General features: G+C 40.9%; 1 protein-coding gene across 1 annotated transcript in view; it reads right to left on the bottom strand.

Moving 5' to 3' along the window:
• RTEL1 (regulator of telomere elongation helicase 1) overlaps positions 1-20,798 on the bottom strand; it is a 161,041-nt gene that overhangs the window by 40,348 nt on the left and 99,895 nt on the right. The window contains exons 22-29 of the mRNA XM_053701471.1: positions 17,941-18,087; positions 11,244-11,359; positions 11,047-11,170; positions 10,583-10,754; positions 10,132-10,286; positions 9,845-9,940; positions 9,531-9,735; positions 9,310-9,432 (exon numbers count right to left, since the gene is read on the bottom strand). Coding sequence (XP_053557446.1) covers positions 9,310-9,432; positions 9,531-9,735; positions 9,845-9,940; positions 10,132-10,286; positions 10,583-10,754; positions 11,047-11,170; positions 11,244-11,359; positions 17,941-18,087 — 1,138 coding nt within the window. The remainder of the gene's footprint in view (positions 1-9,309; positions 9,433-9,530; positions 9,736-9,844; positions 9,941-10,131; positions 10,287-10,582; positions 10,755-11,046; positions 11,171-11,243; positions 11,360-17,940; positions 18,088-20,798) is intronic.

Genomic DNA, 20,798 nt, shown 5'->3' with positions numbered 1-20,798 from the left:
TTGGTCACTTCTTCCATCGCCAGGGAACTCCTTGTTCCCCCCTGATGGTTGATGTACGCAACAGTTGTCATGTTGTCTGATTGAAACCGTATGAACTTGGCCCTCGCTAGCTGAGGCCAAGCCTTGAGAGCATTGAATATCGCTCTCAGTTCCAGAATATTTATCGGTAGAAGAGATTCTTCCCGAGACCAAAGACCCTGAGCTTTCAGGGATCCCCAGACCGCGCCCCAGCCCATCAGACTGGCGTCGGTCGTGACAATGACCCACTCTGGTCTGCGGAATGTCATCCCTCGTGACAGGTTGTCCAGGGACAGCCACCAACGGAGTGAGTCTCTGGTCTTCTGATTTACTTGTATCTTCGGAGACAAGTCTGTATAGTCCCCATTCCACTGACTGAGCATGCACAGTTGTAATGGTCTTAGATGAATGCGTGCAAAAGGAACTATGTCCATTGCCGCTACCATCAACCCGATCACTTCCATGCACTGAGCTATGGAAGGAAGAGGAACGGAATGAAGTATCCGACAAGAGTCTAGAAGTTTTGTTTTTCTGGCCTCTGTCAGAAAAATCCTCATTTCTAAGGAGTCTATTATTGTTCCCAAGAAGGGAACCCTTGTTGACGGAGATAGAGAACTCTTTTCCACGTTCACTTTCCATCCGTGAGATCTGAGAAAGGCCAGGACAATGTCCGTGTGAGCCTTTGCTTGAGGAAGGGACGACGCTTGAATCAGAATGTCGTCCAAGTAAGGTACTACAGCAATGCCCCTTGGTCTTAGCACAGCTAGAAGGGACCCTAGTACCTTTGTGAAAATCCTTGGAGCAGTGGCTAATCCGAAAGGAAGCGCCACGAACTGGTAATGTTTGTCCAGGAATGCGAACCTCAGGAACCGATGATGTTCCTTGTGGATAGGAATATGTAGATACGCATCCTTTAAATCCACCGTGGTCATGAATTGACCTTCCTGGATGGAAGGAAGAATAGTTCGAATGGTTTCCATCTTGAACGATGGAACCTTGAGAAACTTGTTTAGGATCTTGAGATCTAAGATTGGTCTGAACGTTCCCTCTTTTTTGGGAACTATAAACAGATTGGAGTAGAACCCCATCCCTTGTTCTCTTAATGGAACGGGATGAATCACTCCCATTTTTAACAGGTCTTCTACACAATGTAAGAATGCCTGTCTTTTTATGTGGTCTGAAGACAACTGAGACCTGTGGAACCTCCCCCTTGGGGGAAGTCCCTTGAATTCCAGAAGATAACCTTGGGAGACTATCTCTAGCGCCCTAGGATCCAGAACATCTCTTGCCCAAGCCTGAGCGAAGAGAGAGAGTCTGCCCCCCACCAGATCCGGTCCCGGATCGGGGGCCAACATTTCATGCTGTCTTGGTAGCAGTGGCAGGTTTCTTGGCCTGCTTTCCCTTGTTCCAGCCTTGCATTGGTCTCCAAGCTGGCTTGGCTTGAGAAGTATTACCCTCTTGCTTAGAGGACGTAGCACCTTGGGCTGGTCCGTTTCTACGAAAGGGACGAAAATTAGGTTTATTTTTTGCCTTGAAAGGCCGATCCTGAGGAAGGGCGTGGCCCTTACCCCCAGTGATATCCGAGATAATCTCTTTCAAGTCAGGGCCAAACAGCGTTTTCCCCTTGAAAGGAATGTTAAGTAGCTTGTTCTTGGAAGACGCATCAGCCGACCAAGATTTCAACCAAAGCGCTCTGCGCGCCACAATAGCAAACCCAGAATTCTTAGCCGCTAACCTAGCCAATTGCAAAGTGGCGTCTAGGGTGAAAGAATTAGCCAATTTGAGAGCATTGATTCTGTCCATAATCTCCTCATAAGGAGGAGAATCACTGTCGACCGCCTTTATCAGCTCATCGAACCAGAAACATGCGGCTGTAGCGACAGGGACAATGCATGAAATTGGTTGTAGAAGGTAACCCTGCTGAACAAACATCTTTTTAAGCAAACCTTCTAATTTTTTATCCATAGGATCTTTGAAAGCACAACTATCCTCTATGGGTATAGTGGTGCGTTTGTTTAAAGTGGAAACCGCTCCCTCGACCTTGGGGACTGTCTGCCATAAGTCCTTTCTGGGGTCGACCATAGGAAACAATTTTTTAAATATGGGGGGAGGGACGAAAGGAATACCGGGCCTTTCCCATTCTTTATTAACAATGTCCGCCACCCGCTTGGGTATAGGAAAAGCTTCTGGGAGCCCCGGCACCTCTAGGAACTTGTCCATTTTACATAGTTTCTCTGGGATGACCAACTTGTCACAATCATCCAGAGTGGATAATACCTCCTTAAGCAGAATGCGGAGATGTTCCAACTTAAATTTAAATGCAATCACATCAGGTTCAGCTTGTTGAGAAATGTTCCCTGAATCAGTAATTTCTCCCTCAGACAAAACCTCCCTGGCCCCATCAGACTGAGTTAGAGGCCCTTCAGAAATATTAATATCAGCGTCGTCATGCTCTTCAGTATCTAAAACAGAGCAGTCGCGCTTACGCTGATAAGTGTTCATTTTGGCTAAAATGTTTTTGACAGAATTATCCATTACAGCCGTTAATTGTTGCATAGTAAGGAGTATTGGCGCGCTAGATGTACTAGGGGCCTCCTGAGTGGGCAAGACTCGTGTAGACGAAGGAGGGAATGATGCAGTACCATGCTTACTCCCCTCACTTGAGGAATCATCTTGGGCATCATTGTCATTGTCACATAAATCACATTTATTTAAATGAATAGGAATTCTGGCTTCCCCACATTCAGAACACAGTCTATCTGGTAGTTCAGACATGTTAAACAGGCATAAACTTGATAACAAAGTACAAAAAACGTTTTAAAATAAAACCGTTACTGTCACTTTAAATTTTAAACTGAACACACTTTTTTACTGCAAATGCGAAAAAACATGAAGGAATTGTTCAAAATTCACCAAATTTTCACCACAGTGTCTTAAAGCCTTAAAAGTATTGCACACCAAATTTGGAAGCTTTAACCCTTAAAATAACGGAACCGGAGCCGTTTTGAACTTTAACCCCTTTACAGTCCCTGGTATCTGCTTTGCTGAGACCCAACCAAGCCCCAAGGGGAATACGATACCAAATGACGCCTTCAGAAAGTCTTTTCTAAGTATCAGAGCTCCTCTCACATGCGACTGCATGCCATGCCTCTCAAAAACAAGTGCGCAACACCGGCGCGAAAATGAGGCTCTGCCTATGCTTTGGGAAAGCCCCTAAAGAATAAGGTGTCTAAAAACAGTGCCTGCCGATATTATTATATCAAAATACCCAGATAAAATGATTCCTCAAGGCTAAATATGTGTTAATAATCAATCGATTTAGCCCAAAAAAAGTCTACAGTCTTAATAAGCCCTTTTTGAAGCCCTTATTTACAATCGTAATAAACATGGCTTACCGGATCCCAGAGGGAAAATGACAGCTTCCAGCATTACATCGTCTTGTTAGAATGTGTCATACCTCAAGCAGCAAGAGACTGCTCACTGTTCCCCCAACTGAAGTTAATTGCTCTCAACAGTCCTGTGTGGAACAGCCATGGATTTTAGTGACGGTTGCTAAAATCATTTTCCTCATACAAACAGAAATCTTCATCTCTTTTCTGTTTCTGAGTAAATAGTACATACCAGCACTATTTCAAAATAACAAACTCTTGATTGAATAATAAAAACTACAGTTAAACACTAAAAAACTCTAAGCCATCTCCGTGGAGATGTTGCCTGTACAACGGCAAAGAGAATGACTGGGGTAGGCGGAGCCTAGGAGGGATCATGTGACCAGCTTTGCTGGGCTCTTTGCCATTTCCTGTTGGGGAAGAGAATATCCCACAAGTAAGGATGACGCCGTGGACCGGACACACCTATGTTGGAGAAATAGGTATTTACGCCATATTTTATGGTAAATCTTTCTGGTAACAGGCTTCCTAGCCTGTATTAAGGTATCAATAACTGACTCAGAAAAACCACGCTTTGATAAGATCAAGCGTTCAATTTCCAAGCAGTCAGCTTCAGAGAAGTTAGATTTTGATGTTTGAAAGGACCCTGAATCAGAAGGTCCTGTTTCAGAGGTAACGACCAAGGTGGACAGAATGACATGTCCACCAGATCTGCATACCAAGTCCTGCGTGGCCATGCAGGCGCTATTAGAATCACTGATGCTTTCTCCTGTTTGATTCTGGCAATCAATCGAGGAAGCATCGGGAAAGGTGGAAACACATAAGCCATCCTGAAGGTCCATGGTGCTGTCAAGGCATCTATCAGGACCGCTCCCGGATCCCTGGATCTGGACCCGTAGCGCGGAAGCTTGGCGTTCTGTCGAGACGCCATGAGATCTATCTCTGGTTTGCCCCAACGTCGAAGTATTTGGGCAAAGACCTCTGGATGAAGTTCCCACTCCCCCGGATGAAAAGTCTGACGACTTAAGAAATCCACCTCCCAGTTCTCCACTCCCGGGATGTGGATTGCAGACAGGTGGCAAGAGTGAGACTCTGCCCAGCGAATTATCTTCGATACTTCCATCATTGCTAGGGAGCTTCTTGTCCCTCCCTGATGGTTGATATAAGCTACAGTCGTGATGTTGTCCGACTGGAACCTGATGAACCCCCGAGTTGTTAACTGGGGCCAAGCCAGAAGAGCATTGAGGACTGCTCTCAATTCCAGAATGTTTATTGGAAGGAGACTCTCCTCCTGATTCCATAGTCCCTGAGCCTTCAGAGAATTCCAGACAGCGCGCCCCAACCTAGTAGGCTGGCGTCTGTTGTTACAATTGACCAGTCTGGCCTGCTGAATGGCATTCCCCTGGACAGATGTGGCCGATAAAGCCACCATAGAAGAGAATTTCTGGTCTCTTGATTCAGATTTAGAGTGGGGGACAAATCTGAGTAATCCCCATTCCACTGACTTAGCATGCACAGTTGTAGTGGTCTGAGATGCAGGCGTGCAAAAGGAACTATGTCCATTGCTGCTACCATTAGTCCGATTACCTCCATGCATTGAGCTACTGACGGGTGTTGAATGGAATGAAGGACACGGCATGCATTTTGAAGTTTTGTTAACCTGTCCTCTGTCAGGTAAATCTTCATTTCTACAGAATCTATCAGAGTCCCCAGGAAGGGAACTCTTGTGAGTGGAAAGAGAGAACTTTTCTCTTCGTTCACTTTCCATCCATGCGACCTTAGAAATGCCAGTACTATCTCTGTATGAGATTTGGCAGTTTGAAAGCTTGAAGCTTGTATCAGTATGTCGTCTAAGTACGGAGCTACTGAAATTCCTTGCGGTCTTAGTACCGCCAGAAGAGTGCCCAGAACCTTTGTGAAGATTCTTGGAGCCGTAGCCAGTCCGAATGGAAGAGCTACAAACTGGTAATGCCTGTCTAAAAAGGCAAACCTTAGATACCGGTAATGACTTCTGTGAATCGGTATGTGAAGGTAAGCATCCTTTAAATCCACTGTGGTCATGTACTGACCCTCTTGGATCATGGGCAAAATTGTTCGAATAGTTTCCATCTTGAACGATGGAACTCTTAGGAATTTGTTTAGGATCTTTAAATCCAAGATTGGCCTGAAGGTTCCCTCTTTCTTGGGGACTACAAACAGATTTGAGTAAAACCCTTGTCCTTGTTCCAACCGCGGAACTGGATGGATCACTCCCATTAATAAAAGATCTTGTACGCAGCGTAGAAACGCTTCCTTCTTTGTTAGGTTTGTTGACAACCTTGACAGATGAAATCTCCCTCTTGGGGGAGAGGATTTGAAGTCCAGAAGGTATCCCTGAGATATGATCTCTAACGCCCAGGGATCCTGAACATCTCTTGCCCAAGCCTGGGCGAAGAGGGAAAGTCTGCCCCCCACTAGATCCGGTCCCGGATCGGGGGCCCTCAATTCATGCTGTCTTAGGGGCAGCAGCAGGTTTTCTGGCCTGTTTGCCCCTGTTCCAGGACTGGTTAGGTTTCCAGCCTTGTCTGTAGCGAGCAACAGCTCCTTCCTGTTTTGGTGCAGAGGAAGTTGATGCTGCTCCTGCTTTGAAATTACGAAAGGAACGAAAATTGGACTGTCTAGCCTTGGCTTTGGCCTTGTCCTGAGGCAGGGCATGACCTTTACCTCCTGTAATGTCAGCAATAATCTCTTTCAAGCCGGGCCCGAATAAGGTCTGCCCTTTGAAAGGAATATTAAGCAATTTAGATTTAGACGTAACATCAGCTGACCAGGATTTCAGCCACAGAGCTCTGCGTGCCTGAATGGCGAATCCTGAATTTTTAGCCGCAAGTTTAGTTAAATGTACTACGGCATCTGAAATAAATGAATTAGCTAACTTAAGGAATTTAAGTTTGTGTGTGATGTCATCTAGTGTGGATGATTGAAGTGTCTCTTCCAGAGACTCAAACCAAAATGCTGCTGCAGCCGTGACAGGCGCAATACATGCAAGAGGTTGCAATATAAACCCTTGTTGAACAAACATTTTCTTAAGGTAACCCTCTAATTTTTTATCCATTGGATCTGAAAAAGCACAGCTATCCTCCACTGGGATAGTGGTACGCTTAGCTAAAGTAGAAACTGCTCCCTCCACCTTAGGGACCATTTGCCATAAGTCCCGTGTGGCGGCGTCTATTGGAAACATCTTTCTGAATATAGGAGGGGGTGAGAAAGGCACACCGGGTCTATCCCACTCCTTAGTAACAATGTCAGTAAGTCTCTTAGGTATAGGAAAAACGTCAGTACTCGTCGGTACCGCAAAATATTTATCCAACCTACACATTTTCTCTGGGATTGCAACTGTGTTACAATCATTCAGAGCCGCTAATACCTCCCCTAGTAACACACGGAGGTTCTCAAGCTTAAATTTAAAATTTGAAATGTCTGAGTCCAGTTTATTTGGATCAGAACCGTCACCCACAGAATGAAGCTCTCCGTCTTCACGTTCTGCAAACTGTGACGCAGTATCAGACATGGCCCTTGCATTATCAGCGCACTCTGTTCTCACCCCAGAATGATCACGTTTACCTCTTAGTTCTGGTAGTTTAGCCAAAACTTCAGTCATAACAGTAGCCATATCTTGTAATGTGATTTGTAATGGCCGCCCAGATGTACTCGGCGCTACAATATCACACACCTCCTGAGAGGGAGATGCAGGTACTGACACGTGAGGCGAGTTAGTCGGCATAACTCTCCCCTCGTTGTTTGGTGAAATATGTTCAATTTGTACAGATTGACTGTTTTTTAAAGTAGCATCAATACATTTAGTACATAAATTTCTATTGGGCTCCACTTTGGCATTAACACATATAGCACAGAGATATTCCTCTGAATCAGACATGTTTAACACACTAGCAAATAAACAGCAACTTGGAAATACTTTTCAAAGTAATTTACAAATAATATGAAAACGAACTGTGCCTTTAAGAAGCACAGAAAAAAATTATAACAGTTAAAATAATTAAATTATAGCATCAATCTTTGTCAGAATATACAGTTTTAGCAAAGGATTGTTCCCCTCAGCAATGATAACTAACCCAGGCAGCAGAAAAAAATACACAAATAAACGTTTTTTTTTTTTGTTTTTTTTTTTTTTTATCACAGTCAATACAATCAGCACAGCTCTGCTGTAATGATTACTTCCCTCAAAAAATGCTTTGGAGATCCCTGAACTCTGTAGAGATGAACCGGATCATGCAGGAAGAAAATGAACCTCTGACTGAGTTTTTTTTTTGATGCATAGTAAAAGTGCCAAAAACGGCCCCTCCCCCACACACATAACAGTGAGAGGGATCAGTGAACTGCTCTAATTTAAATCAAAACTATTGCCAAGTGGAAAAATAGTGCCCAAAACATTTTTTCACCCAGTACCTCAGAGAAAAAAACATTTTTACATGCCAGCAAAAAAACGTTTTACCTCAATAATTAATTGTCATTTAAAACCTATTGCAAGTCCCTGCAAATTAGGTTAAGCCTATGTATACAGTCTAAAAACCAGAGAAGTACCATTCCCCAGAAAACTGAAGTGTAAAATATACATACATGACAGCCTGATATCAGCTACATCTACTGCATTCAAGGCTGAGTTTACATTATAACGGTATGGCAGGATTTTCTCATCAATTCCATGTCAGAAAATAATAAACTGCTACATACCTCTTTGCAGATTAATCTGCCTGCTGCCCCCTGATCTGAAGTTTACCTCTCCTCAGATGGCCGAGAAACAGCAATATGATCTTAACTACTCCGGCTAAAATCATAGAAAAAACTCAGGTAGATTCTTCTTCAAATTCTACCAGAGAAGGAATAACACACTCCGGTGCTATTATAAAATAACAAACTTTTGATTGAAGATATAAAAACTAAATATATCACCATAGTCCTCTCACACATCCTATCTAGTCGTTGGGTGCAAGAGAATGACTGGAGGTGACGTAGAGGGGAGGAGCTATATAGCAACTCTGCTGGGTGAATCCTCTTGCACTTCCTGTAGGGGAGCAGTTAATATCCCAGAAGTAATGATGACCCGTGGACTGATCACACTTAACAGAAGAAAGAGTATCTATATCTATTGCCAGTAACAAAGGCACCCACAAAACTGAATAAATTTCAAAGAAATATATGTAGACAATCCAGAAATACAAACACGTGAAAATCAGGGTTAAAACATTGCACAGTCCAGCAAACAAGCTATAGCTGCACTATCTCCTGCTGGTTCAGTTTTTGTTTCAGATTATTTAGTAGTACTTTTTGGTTGTAATCATTTTTTTAAAGAAAATAAATAATGTTAAAGGGACAGTCTACTTCAGAATTTTTATGGTTCAAAAAGATAGATAATCCCTTTATTACCCATTCCCCAGTTTTGCATAACCAACAGTTATATTAATACACTTTTTACCTTTGTTATTACCTTATAGCTAAGCCTCTGCAGACTGCCCCTTATCTCAGTTCTTTTGACAGATTAGCATTTTAGCCAAGCAGTGCTGACTCCTAGGCAACTCCACAGGAGTGAGCACAATGTTATATTTATGGCACACATGATCTAGCACTGTCTTAGGAATTAGCATATGAGCCTATCTAGGTTTATCTTTTAACAAAGAATACAAAGAAAACAAAGAAAACAAATGAAGATAAAAGTAAAATGGAAAGTTATTTTTTAAATTGCATGCCCTATCTGAATCATAAAAGTTTATTTTGACTAGACTGTCCCTTTAAAGGGATCACAACGTGATTTTTGGATGAAATGTCTAACTTGATAGATTTTTGTGTAATCTGAAGACCCCTCTCAAGAACCCTTCCATCGCCATAACTTTGACTGCACACTTACCCTTCTCCCTCTCTGTGCGTGGAACACCGTGCTCAGGTTTGTATCCACAACCAATCCCAGTCAGATCTTTACAGGCTGCATCAAACTGTTGTTTGTGATGAGGGCGAATAAACTGGTAAAAACCTATAACAAATTGTAAAATGAATAATGTAATTAAAATGTGAGTGACAATTTAGTGAAAATGTAATGACAGTGACAATGATTAGGTTTGTACTGTGCACCTCTCATCAGTTCATACTTCCCAGGGTCCTGGCAAAGCACACGGAGCTGGGGAAGTAAGCCCAGCAAGTCATCAGTCTGCTTGTAGTCGTTCATGATCTTTCGGAAAGTATCATAATTAGATTGACTAAGAGACTGCTTCACTGAGAGCAGAAACAGATGTGCACGGCTCGTCTTCTGGCATTGGGGAGAACTATCCTCCAGGACCTAAAGAAACAGGTGATGGTAAGAAAAGACAAAGTGATGTAGGAATAATAATAGGATGTGTGGGAAAAGCAAGATAAAGTGATGGGATGAAGAGGGACAACAAACTGACCCTATTCTGCACAATTTTAATTTTCTTCTTCCCTCCTCGTTGTTCCTCAGCCAGCCTTTTATCATACTGCAATGAGAGGGTGGAAAGTCGAGTGACCTGCGGGGAAAAAAAATAAAATACATTTGTACTGAAAATCAGCAGAAATCAATCTTCCAGTAGGGGGCGGATGAGATAACCCAGCCCATTCAAAATGTTGTTTCTGCAGCTACTTTGAATACAATCAACTGTTAACAGGTGCTTGACTGAGTACACTGTGCCTGCAATAAGACCCAAGAGTTGCTACTTACCTTTTCATCAAGCTGTTGCTCCTCCTGAAGTCTTTTCTCGCTATGATCCAGAGCGTCTAGTAAACCAGCAGGTCTTGGACCACTGACACTCATATCATGTTCATATCCATCACACAGGTCTGAAACTGTACCGGACACCGGTTCCTTGCAACTACCTAATAGAGTCATCATATGTGAATACATGTAACATGAATATACTGGTATGTTAGATATGTTTGCATTGCATTCTGCATAATGTGTCACTATCTGGAACATTCATTAACTGTAACCCTTAGTTACTGGACGCTAAAATCCACAATTCTCTCCCCTCACAATCATCACTTTTCCCTAATCATCTATATCCAAATAATCACATTTATCCTGTTTCATTTTATTTTCTCCTTGTCTCTTTGTTGCATCCTTATCACTCTTCTCTCATCCCTTAGTTACTCTAACCTCGTTCACTACTCACCCTCCCGCTTCCTCTTCAGACTGGGAACGTGGGAGTCCAAATTCTTTGCTTTGATTAGAAAGTCCCGTGTAAATGATGGACCTAATGAGGATGACTGAGATGGAACGTGGTCAGAGGTAGATACTGAGGTTCCCCCTTCCTTTTGAGACTTGGGTGGCTTTGGAGGGGGCATCTGTAAAAGAGGACTGTAAATTACACTGAAGCACTAACATGCCCCATTCCATCTCCCCTAAAATATTCCTCACTCTAGTCCAAAGTATCCCTTCCTTCTCTCCACACAATTCTCACTTACCCTCTCATCTATTTCCCCATTCTTCCATTTTATGCAATGCATCACACAGCTTCCCATTGCTCCTCCACAAAACCCACTGGACACCCATGTCCCAAATATCCCAAAATTGAAACCAACAGCAACTTTGTTATGCACGTCCTCCCATTTATTGTATAATCTCTCCCCCACTCACAATCTTTTGAGCGACCCGAAAGAACTGGGACACATCACGTATGATATGGCCAAAATTGTCATAGACTCGAACATACGGTCGGACCCAGGAGGGAAGCTGGGAGCGAGAACTGCCTTGGGTAAATCTACAAAGAAAGGAAATGTAACATCACTAAGAGCAATAACATCGTATTAACATCTGCCTTACTAGTACATTACCTGTGGTCACACAGAAAGATGGCTCCGTAATCCTGCCTGTGTCGGATGACTCTGCCAATGGCCTGATTCACAGCACGCGATGCCTGCTGACGATACCACTCTTGTCCAGAAAGGTACTAAAAAAAAACATAATTTATGTAAGAACTTACCTGATAAATTCATTTCTTTCATATTAGCAAGAGTCCATGAGCTAGTGACGTATGGGATATACATTCCTACCAGGAGGGACAAAGTTTCCCAAACCTCAAAATGCCTATAAATACACCCCTCACCACACCCACAAATCAGTTTAACGAATAGCCAAGAAGTGGGGTGATAAGAAAAAAGTGCGAAAGCATAAAAAATAAGGAATTGGAATAATTGTGCTTTATACAAAAAAATCATAACCACCACAAAAAAGGGTGGGCCTCATGGACTCTTGCTAATATGAAAGAAATTAATTTATCAGGTAAGTTCTTACATAAATTATGTTTTCTTTCATGTAATTAGCAAGAGTCCATGAGCTAGTGACGTATGGGATAATGACTACCCAAGATGTGGATCTTTCCACGCAAGAGTCACTAGAGAGGGAGGGATAAAATAAAGACAGCCAATTCCTGCTGAAAATAATCCACACCCAAAATAAAGTTTAAATGAAAACATAAGCAGAAGATTCAAACCGAAACAGCTGCCTGAAGTACTTTTCTACCAAAAACTGCTTTAGAAGAAGAAAACACATCAAAATGGTAGAATTTAGTAAAAGTATGCAAAGAGGACCAAGTTGCTGCTTTGCAAATCTGATCAACCGAAGCTTCATTCCTAAACGCCCAGGAAGTAGAAACTGACCTAGTAGAATGAGCTGTAATCCTTTGAGGCGGAGTTTTACCCGACTCGACATAAGCATGATGAATTAAAGATTTCAACCAGGATGCCAAAGAAATGGCAGAGGCCTTCTGACCTTTCCTAGAACCGGAAAAGATAACAAATAGACTAGAAGTCTTTCGGAAAGTCTTAGTAGCTTCAACATAATATTTCAAAGCTCTAACCACATCCAAAGAATGCAATGATTTCTCCTTAGAATTCTTAGGATTAGGACATAATGAAGGAACCACAATTTCTCTACTAATGTTGTTGGAATTCACAACCTTAGGTAAAAATTCAAAAGAAGTTCGCAACACCGCCTTATCCTGATGAAAAATCAAAAAAGGAGACTCACAAGAAAGAGCAGATAATTCAGAAACTCTTCTGGCAGAAGAGATGGCCAAAAGGAACAAAACTTTCCAAGAAAGTAATTTAATGTCCAATGAATGCATAGGTTCAAACGGAGGAGCTTGAAGAGCCCCCAGAACCAAATTCAAACTCCAAGGAGGAGAAATTGACTTAATAACAGGTTTTATACGCACCAAAGCTTGTACAAAACAATGAATATCAGGAAGATTAGCAATCTTTCTGTGAAAAAGAACAGAAAGAGCAGAGATTTGTCCTTTCAAGGAACTTGCAGACAAACCTTTATCCAAACCATCCTGAAGAAACTGTAAAATTCTTGGAATTCTAAAATAATGCCAGGAAAAATGATGAAAAAGACACCAAGAAATATAAGTCTTCCAGACTCTATAATATATCTCCCTAGATACAGATTTACGAGCCTGTAACATAGTATTAATCACAGAGTCAGAGAAACCTCTTTGACTAAGAATCAAGGGTTCAATCTCCATACCTTTAAATTTAAGGATTTGAGATCCTGATGGAAAAAAGGACCTTGAGACAGAAGGTCTGGTCTTAACGGAAGAGTCCACGGTTGGCAAGAAGCCATCCGGACAAGATCCGCATACCAAAACCTGTGAGGCCATGCTGGAGCTACCAGCAGAACAAACGAGCATTCCTTCAGAATTTTGGAGATCACTCTTGGAAGAAGAACTAGAGGCGGAAAGATATAGGCAGGATGATACTTCCAAGGAAGTGACAATGCATCCACTGCTTCCGCTTGAGGATCCCTGGATCTGGACAGATACCTGGGAAGTTTCTTGTTTAGATGAGAGGCCAGATCAGATCTATTTCTGGAAGCCCCCACATTTGAACAATCTGAAGAAATACCTCTGGGTGAAGAGACCATTCGCCCGGATGCAACGTTTGGCGACTGAGATAATCCGCTTTCCAATTGTCTATACCTGGGATATGAACCGCAGAAACTAGACAGGAGCTGGATTCCGCCCAAACCAGAATTCGAGATACTTCTTTCATAGCTAGAGGACTGTGAGTCCCTCCTTGATGATTGATGTATGCTACAGTTGTGACATTGTCTGTCTGAAAACAAATGAACGATTCTCTCTTCAGAAGAGGCCAAGACTGAAGAGCTCTGAAAATTGAGTTCCAAAATATTGATCTGTAATCTCACCTCCTGAGATTCCCAAACCCCTTGTGCCGTCAGAGACCCCCACACAGCTCCCCAACCTGTAAGACTTGCATCTGTTGAAATCACAGTCCAGGTCGGAAGAACAAAAGAAGCCCCCTGAATTAAACGATGGTGATCTGTCCACCACGTCAGAGAGTGTCGTACAATCGGTTTTAAAGATATTAATTGAGATATCTTTGTGTAATCCCTGCACCACTGGTTCAGCATACAGAGCTGAAGAGGTCGCATGTGAAAACGAGCAAAGGGGATCGCGTCCGATGCAGCAGTCATAAGACCTAGAATTTCCATGCATAAGGCTACCGAAGGGAATGATTGTGACTGAAGGTTTCAACAAGCTGATATCAATTTTAGACGTCTCTTGTCTGTCAAAGATAGAGTCATGGACACTGAATCTATCTGGAAACCCAAAAAGGTTACCCTTGTCTGAGGAATCAATGAACTTTTTAGTAAATTGATCCTCCAACCATGATCTTGAAGAAACAACACAAGTCGATTCGTATGAGATTCTGCTAAATGTAAAGACTGAGCAAGTACCAAGATATCGTCCAAATAAGGAAATACCACAATACCCTGTTCTCTGATTACAGACAGAAGGGCACCGAGAACCTTTGTAAAAATTCTTGGAGCTGTTGCTAGGCCAAACGGTAGAGCCACAAACTGGTAATGCTTGTCTAGGAAAGAGAATCTCAGAAACTGAAAGTGATCTGGATGAATCGGAATATGCAGATATGCATCCTGTAAATCTATTGTAGACATATAATGCCCTTGCTGAACAAAAGGCAGGATAGTCCTTACAGTTACCATTTTGAATGTTGGTATCCTTACATAACGATTCAATATTTTTAGATCCAGAACTGGTCTGAAGGAATTCTCCTTCTTTGGTACAATGAAGAGATTTGAATAAAACCCCAGCCCCCGTTCCAGAACTGGAACTGGCATAATTACTCCAGCCAACTCTAGATCTGAAACACATTTCAGAAATGCTTGAGCCTTCGCTGGATTTACTGGGACACGGGAAAGAAAAAATCTCTTTGCAGGAGGTCTTATTTTGAAGCCAATTCTGTACCCTTCTGAAACAATGTTCTGAATCCAAAGATTGTGAACTGATTTGATCCAAATTTCTTTGAAAAAACGTAATCTGCCCCCTACCAGCTGAGCTGGAATGAGGGCCGCACCTTCATGTGGACTTAGAAGCTGGCTTTGATTTTCTAGAAGGCTTGGATTTATTCCAGACTGGAGATGGTTTCCAAACTGATACCGCTCCTGAGGATGAAGGATCAGGTTTCTGTTCCTTGTTGTGACGAAAGGAACGAAAACGATTATTAGACCTGAATTTACCTTTAGATTTTTTATCCTGTGGTAAAAAAGTTCCTTTCCCTCCAGTAACAGTTGAAATAATAGAATCCAACTGAGAACCAAATAATTTATTACCCTGGAAAGGGAAAGCAGAGTAGACTTAGAAGACATATCAGCATTCCAAGTTTTAAGCCATAAAGCTCTTCTAGCTAAAATAGCTAGAGACATATACCTGACATCAACCCTAATGATATCAAAGATGGCATCACAAATAAAATTATTAGCATGTTGAAGAAGAAGAATAATGCTATGAGAATTATGATCTGTTACTTGTTGCGCTAAAGCTTCCAACCAAAAAGTTGAAGCTGCAGCAACATCCGCCAAAGATATAGCAGGTCTAAGAAGATTACCTGAACACAAATAGGCTTTTCTTAGAAAGGATTCAATTTTCCTATCTAAAGGATCCTTAAAGGAAGTACCATCTGCCGTAGGAATCTTAGTACGCTTAGCAAGAGTAGAGACAGCCCCATCAACCTTAGGGATTTTGTCCCAAAACTCTAATCTGTCAGATGGCACAGGATATAATTGCTTAAAACGTTTAGAAGGAGTAAATGAATTACACAAATTATTCCATTCCCTGGAAATTACTTCAGAAATAGCACTAGGAACAGGAAAAACTTCTGGAATAACTACAGGAGATTTAAAAACCTTATCTAAACGTTTAGATTTAGTATCAAGAGGACCAGAATCTAAAGCAATTAAAACTTCTTTAAGTAAAGAACGAATAAATTCCATTTTAAATAAATATGAAGATTTATCAGCATCAACCTCTGAGACAGAATCTTCTGAACCAGAAGAACCATTATCAGAATCAGAATGATGATGTTCATTTAAAAATTCATCTGAACAATGAGAAGTTTTAAAAGATTTTTTATGTTTACTAGAAGGAGGAATAATAGACAAAGCCTTCTTAATGGATTCAGAAACAAAATCTCTTATGTTATCAGGAACACTCTGAGTATTAGATGTTGACGGAACAGCAACAAGTAATGGAACTTTACTAAAGGAAATTTGATCTGCATTAACAAGTTTGTCATGACATTCAATACAAACAACAGCTGGAGGAACAGATACCAAAAGTTTACAGCAGATACACTTAGCTTTGGTAGCTCCAGCACCAGGCAGCGATTTTCCTGAAGTATCTTCTGACTCAGTTGCAACGTGGGACATCTTGCAATATGTAATAGAAAAAACAACATATAAAGCAAAATAGATCAAATTCCTTAAATGACAGTTTCAGGAATGGGAAAAAATGCCAGTGAACAAGCTTCTAGCAACCAGAAGCAATAAATCATGAGACTTAAATAATGTGGAGACAAAAGTGACGCCCATATTTTTTTAGCGCCAAATAAGACGCCCACATTATTTGGCGCCTAAATGCTTTTGGCGCCAAAAATGACGCCACATCCGGAACGCCGACACTTTTGCCGAAAAAAAAAAAACGTCAAAAAATGACGCAACTTCCGGTGACACGTATGACGCCGGAAATAGAAAAAAAAATTTGCGCCAAAAAAGTCCGCGCCAAGAATGACGCAATAAAATGAAGCATTTTCAGCCCCCGCGAGCCTAACAGCCCACAGGGAAAAAGTCAAATTTTTAAGGTAAGAAAAAATGATTGATTCAAATGCATAATCCCAAATATGAAACTGACTGTCTGAAAATAAGGAATGTTGAACATCCTGAGTCAAGGCAAATAAATGTTTGAATACATATATTTAGAACTTTATTAAAAAAGTGCCCAATCATAGCTTAGAGTGTCACAGAAAATAAGACTTACTTACCCCAGGACACTCATCTACATGTTGTAGAAAGCCAAACCAGTACTGAAACGAAAATCAGCAGAGGTAATGGTATATATATATATATATATATATATATATATATATATATATATATATATATATATATATATATATATATATATAAATAAGAGTATATCGTCGATCTGAAAAGGGAGGTAAGAGATGAATCTCTACGACCGATAACAGAGAACCTATGAAATAGACCCCGTAGAAGGAGATCATTGCATTCAAATAGGCAATACTCTCCTCACATCCCTCTGACATTCACTGCACGCTGAGAGGAAAACCGGGCTCCAACCTGCTGCGGAGCGCATATCAACGTAGAATCTAGCACAAACTTACTTCACCACCTCCACAGGAGGCAAAGTTTGTAAAACTGATTTGTGGGTGTGGTGAGGGGTGTATTTATAGGCATTTTGAGGTTTGGGAAACTTTGCCCCTCCTGGTAGGAATGTATATCCCATACGTCACTAGCTCATGGACTCTTGCTAATTACATGAAAGAAAGGTAGGTTAAAGGGACAGTTTACTCAAAAAAGTCTTCCCTTTAATTTGTTCCCAATTATCCACTTTACCAGCTGGAGTGTATTAAATTGTTTACAAGTATTTCCATTACCCTTATATTAGCATTAGAAAAAGTTTTTTTTAGCCTGTGGTATCCCCACCCATCCTGAAAGTTTTTGGCCTCGAGGCCATGCTGCGTTAACACAGCCAGTAAAAGAAATTACACTCCCAGTGGGTTATAGAAGAGATAAGGTAATAACATGTTAATTTTCCATTGTTCTCTCCAAGTATTGGTGATTGGTTTATGGACAGATATAAGATAAAGAAGCAGATATATGTACACAATGTGATAAAGTAATGAGCTCTGATTATACCTACAAGCTCAACCCATTGTATTAGGTTGTGGCTTCAAAACACAAAACCAGCTAATTCAAATACACATAAGCCTTAAAAAAGCAAATCTCATACATTTTATACTCTGCAGCTGGTAAAAAAAGTAATTGGAAACACATTAAGGGAAAAACTATTTTATTGTATACTGTCCCTTTAAGTAGAAAAGATTCTTAAGGCTGCACTCTAAAGACAGAAAAGGTTACATGGGCAATGCTGCAGTGAGAAGAGATAGGACCCAGTAGTGATAATACCTGTCCTGAAGATCCTTGAATACGTCTCATCTCATCCAGAAACTGCATCTTCAGCAGCACTCGAGGATCCATGCGTGGGGGAAATGGAAGACCAGTGATAATTACTCCACGTCCATTGCAGTCTGCAAAGTCCAATCCCTCACTGGCCTGTGTGGGCAGAAGCAGCAGGATATAGAAGTTCCAAATTTGTTCAGTATTAAAATTACCTAAACTTTTCCAAAATTATTCAACATTTATTTCCAAATATTATTATTACTACTACTTCTGCTAATATTAAATAGCATCACATAATAAATTAATAATTATTAAAAATAATACACAGGTTTCTATGCAGCAAAAATGTCTAAATGTAATCTTTTTATTACATAAATTTCATGTTTTAGAAGTTGCATTTAAAGGGACAGTACACTGTAAAATTGTTTTTATATTTATCTATTTTCAATGACTTGTTATACCAGCTGCAGAGTATAAAATGTATGAGAAATTGCATTTTCAGGTTTATTTGTGTATATAAATTAGCTGGTTTTGTGCTTTTAAACCACAGCCTATTACAATGGGTTGAGTTTCAGGTAATAGATCTCACTATGTTATCACTTTTTGTACACACACACACACATTATTCCTTATCTTATAGTTGTCTGGAAAACCAAAGCTCAACACATAGAGAGAACAATGGAAAATTATCAATTTATTACTTATTTATACTGCACCCCACTGAGAGTGTAATTTCTTCTGCTGGCTGGGTTTACATAGGCTTGTCAATAGCATATACTCCAGTATCAAAACTTTCAGTATAGGTTGGAAAACCACAAGCTAAATCAGCTATTTGAAAGGCCAAAATAGAGGTAAAGGAGCTACTTGTAAACAATTTAATACACTCAAGCAGGTAAAATGAATCATTGGGAACAATTTAAATGGGAGAAAATTTTGGGGTGAACTGTCCCTTTAAGTATATAAATCAAACCAATATATAATTGAAACTTACTGGGAGGTGGAACAAATAAAGCTCTAAATGTTCATTTTCATTTGTTCTTTCTAAGTGTTGTACAGAGACAGAGATAAGAAAGGGACGCAATCTGAGTGATAAGATAACGAGATATGATCACACTGCAAGCTTAGCCTAGTTTGATGGGCTGTGGTTTCAAAGAGCAAATCCAGTTATTTAATTTGCAAAAAGAAGCATAAATCTGCAATTCCTCATACATTTTATAAGCTGCAGCTGGTAAAATTCATGGGGAACAATTTGGTTAAAAAGGAAATTTATGCTTACCTGATAAATGTATTTCTTTTACAATATGACGAGTCCACGGATTTCATCCTTACTTATGGGATTACGCCTCCTGGTCAGCAGGAAGAGGCAAAGAGCACCACAGCAGAGCTGTATATATAGCTCCTCCCTTACCTCCCACTCCAGTCATTCGACCGAAGTTAGGAAGAGAAAGGAAAAGCCAAAAGGTGCAGAAGTGACTGAAGTATAACAAAAAAACAAGTAAATACCTGTCTTAGAAATGACAGGGTGGGCCATGGACTTGTCATATCGTAAAAGAAAGAAATTTAATCAGGTAAGCATAAATTTCCTTTTCTTTTACAAGATATGACGAGTCCACGGATTTCATCCTTACTTATGGGATACAATACCAAAGCTATAGGACACGGATGAAAGTGGGGGACAAGACAGGAACCTAAAACGGAAGGCACCACTGCTTGAAGAACCTTTCTCCCAAAAACAGCCTCAGATGAAGCAAAAGTATCAAATTTGGAAAATTTGGAAAAAGTATGAAGAGACGACCAAGTTGCAGCCTTGCAAATCTGTTCAACAGAAACATTTTTAAATGCCCATGAGGAAGCCACAGCCCTAGTAGAATGAGCCGTAATTCTTTCAGGAGGCTGCTGTCCAGCAGTCTCATATGCCAGACGGATTATATTCTTCAGCCAAAAAGAAAGAGGTAGCCGTAGCTTTCTGGCGCCTACGCTTTCCAGAAAAAACAACAAATAATGAAGATGATTGACGAAATTCTTTTGTCGCCTGCAAGTAAAACTTCAGGGCACGGAACACGTCCAAGTTATGTAACAGATACTCCTTCTTAGAAGAAGGATTAGGAAATAATGAAGGAACAACAATTTCCTGATTAATATTCTTATTAGAAACAACCTTAGGAAGGAAACCAGGTTTGGTACGTAAAACCACCTTATCAGAAAGGAAAATAAGATAAGGCGAGTCACACTGTAACGCTGAAAGCTCGGAAACTCTCCGAGCAGAAGAAATAGCAACCAAAAATAAAACCTTCCAAGATAACAACTTAATATCTATGGAATGCATGGGTTCAAACGGAACCCCTTGAAGAACATTAAGAACTAAATTCCAACTCCAGGGTGGAGCAATTGGTCTAAACACAGGCTTGATTCTGGTCAGAGCCTGACAAAAAGACTGAACGTCTGGAACATCTGCCAAACGCTTGTGTAGTAAAATCGACAAAGCAGAAATGTGTCCCTTTAAGGAACTTGCTTATAACCCCTTCTCCAATCCTTCTTGGAGAAAAGATAAAATCCTGGGAATCTTAACTCTACTCCATGAGTAGCCCTTGGATTCACACCAATAAAGATATTCACGCCATATCTTATGGTAGCTCTTTCTAGTGACAGGCTTACATGCCTGAATCAAAGTATAAATGACCGAATCAGAGAAACCCAGCTTAGATAAAATTAAGCATTCAATCTAAAAGCAGTCAGCTGCAGAGAAACTAGATTCAGATGTTGGAAAGGTCCCTGAATGAGAAGGTCCTACCTCAATGGAAGCTTCCACAGCGGCAGAGAGGACATGTCCACTAGATTGGCATACCAAATCCTACGAGGCCACG

This window comes from Bombina bombina, chromosome 1, assembly GCF_027579735.1.
Source record: "Bombina bombina isolate aBomBom1 chromosome 1, aBomBom1.pri, whole genome shotgun sequence".
NCBI lineage: Eukaryota > Metazoa > Chordata > Amphibia > Anura > Bombinatoridae > Bombina > Bombina bombina.
This window is presented reverse-complemented; position numbering and strand designations above follow the sequence as displayed.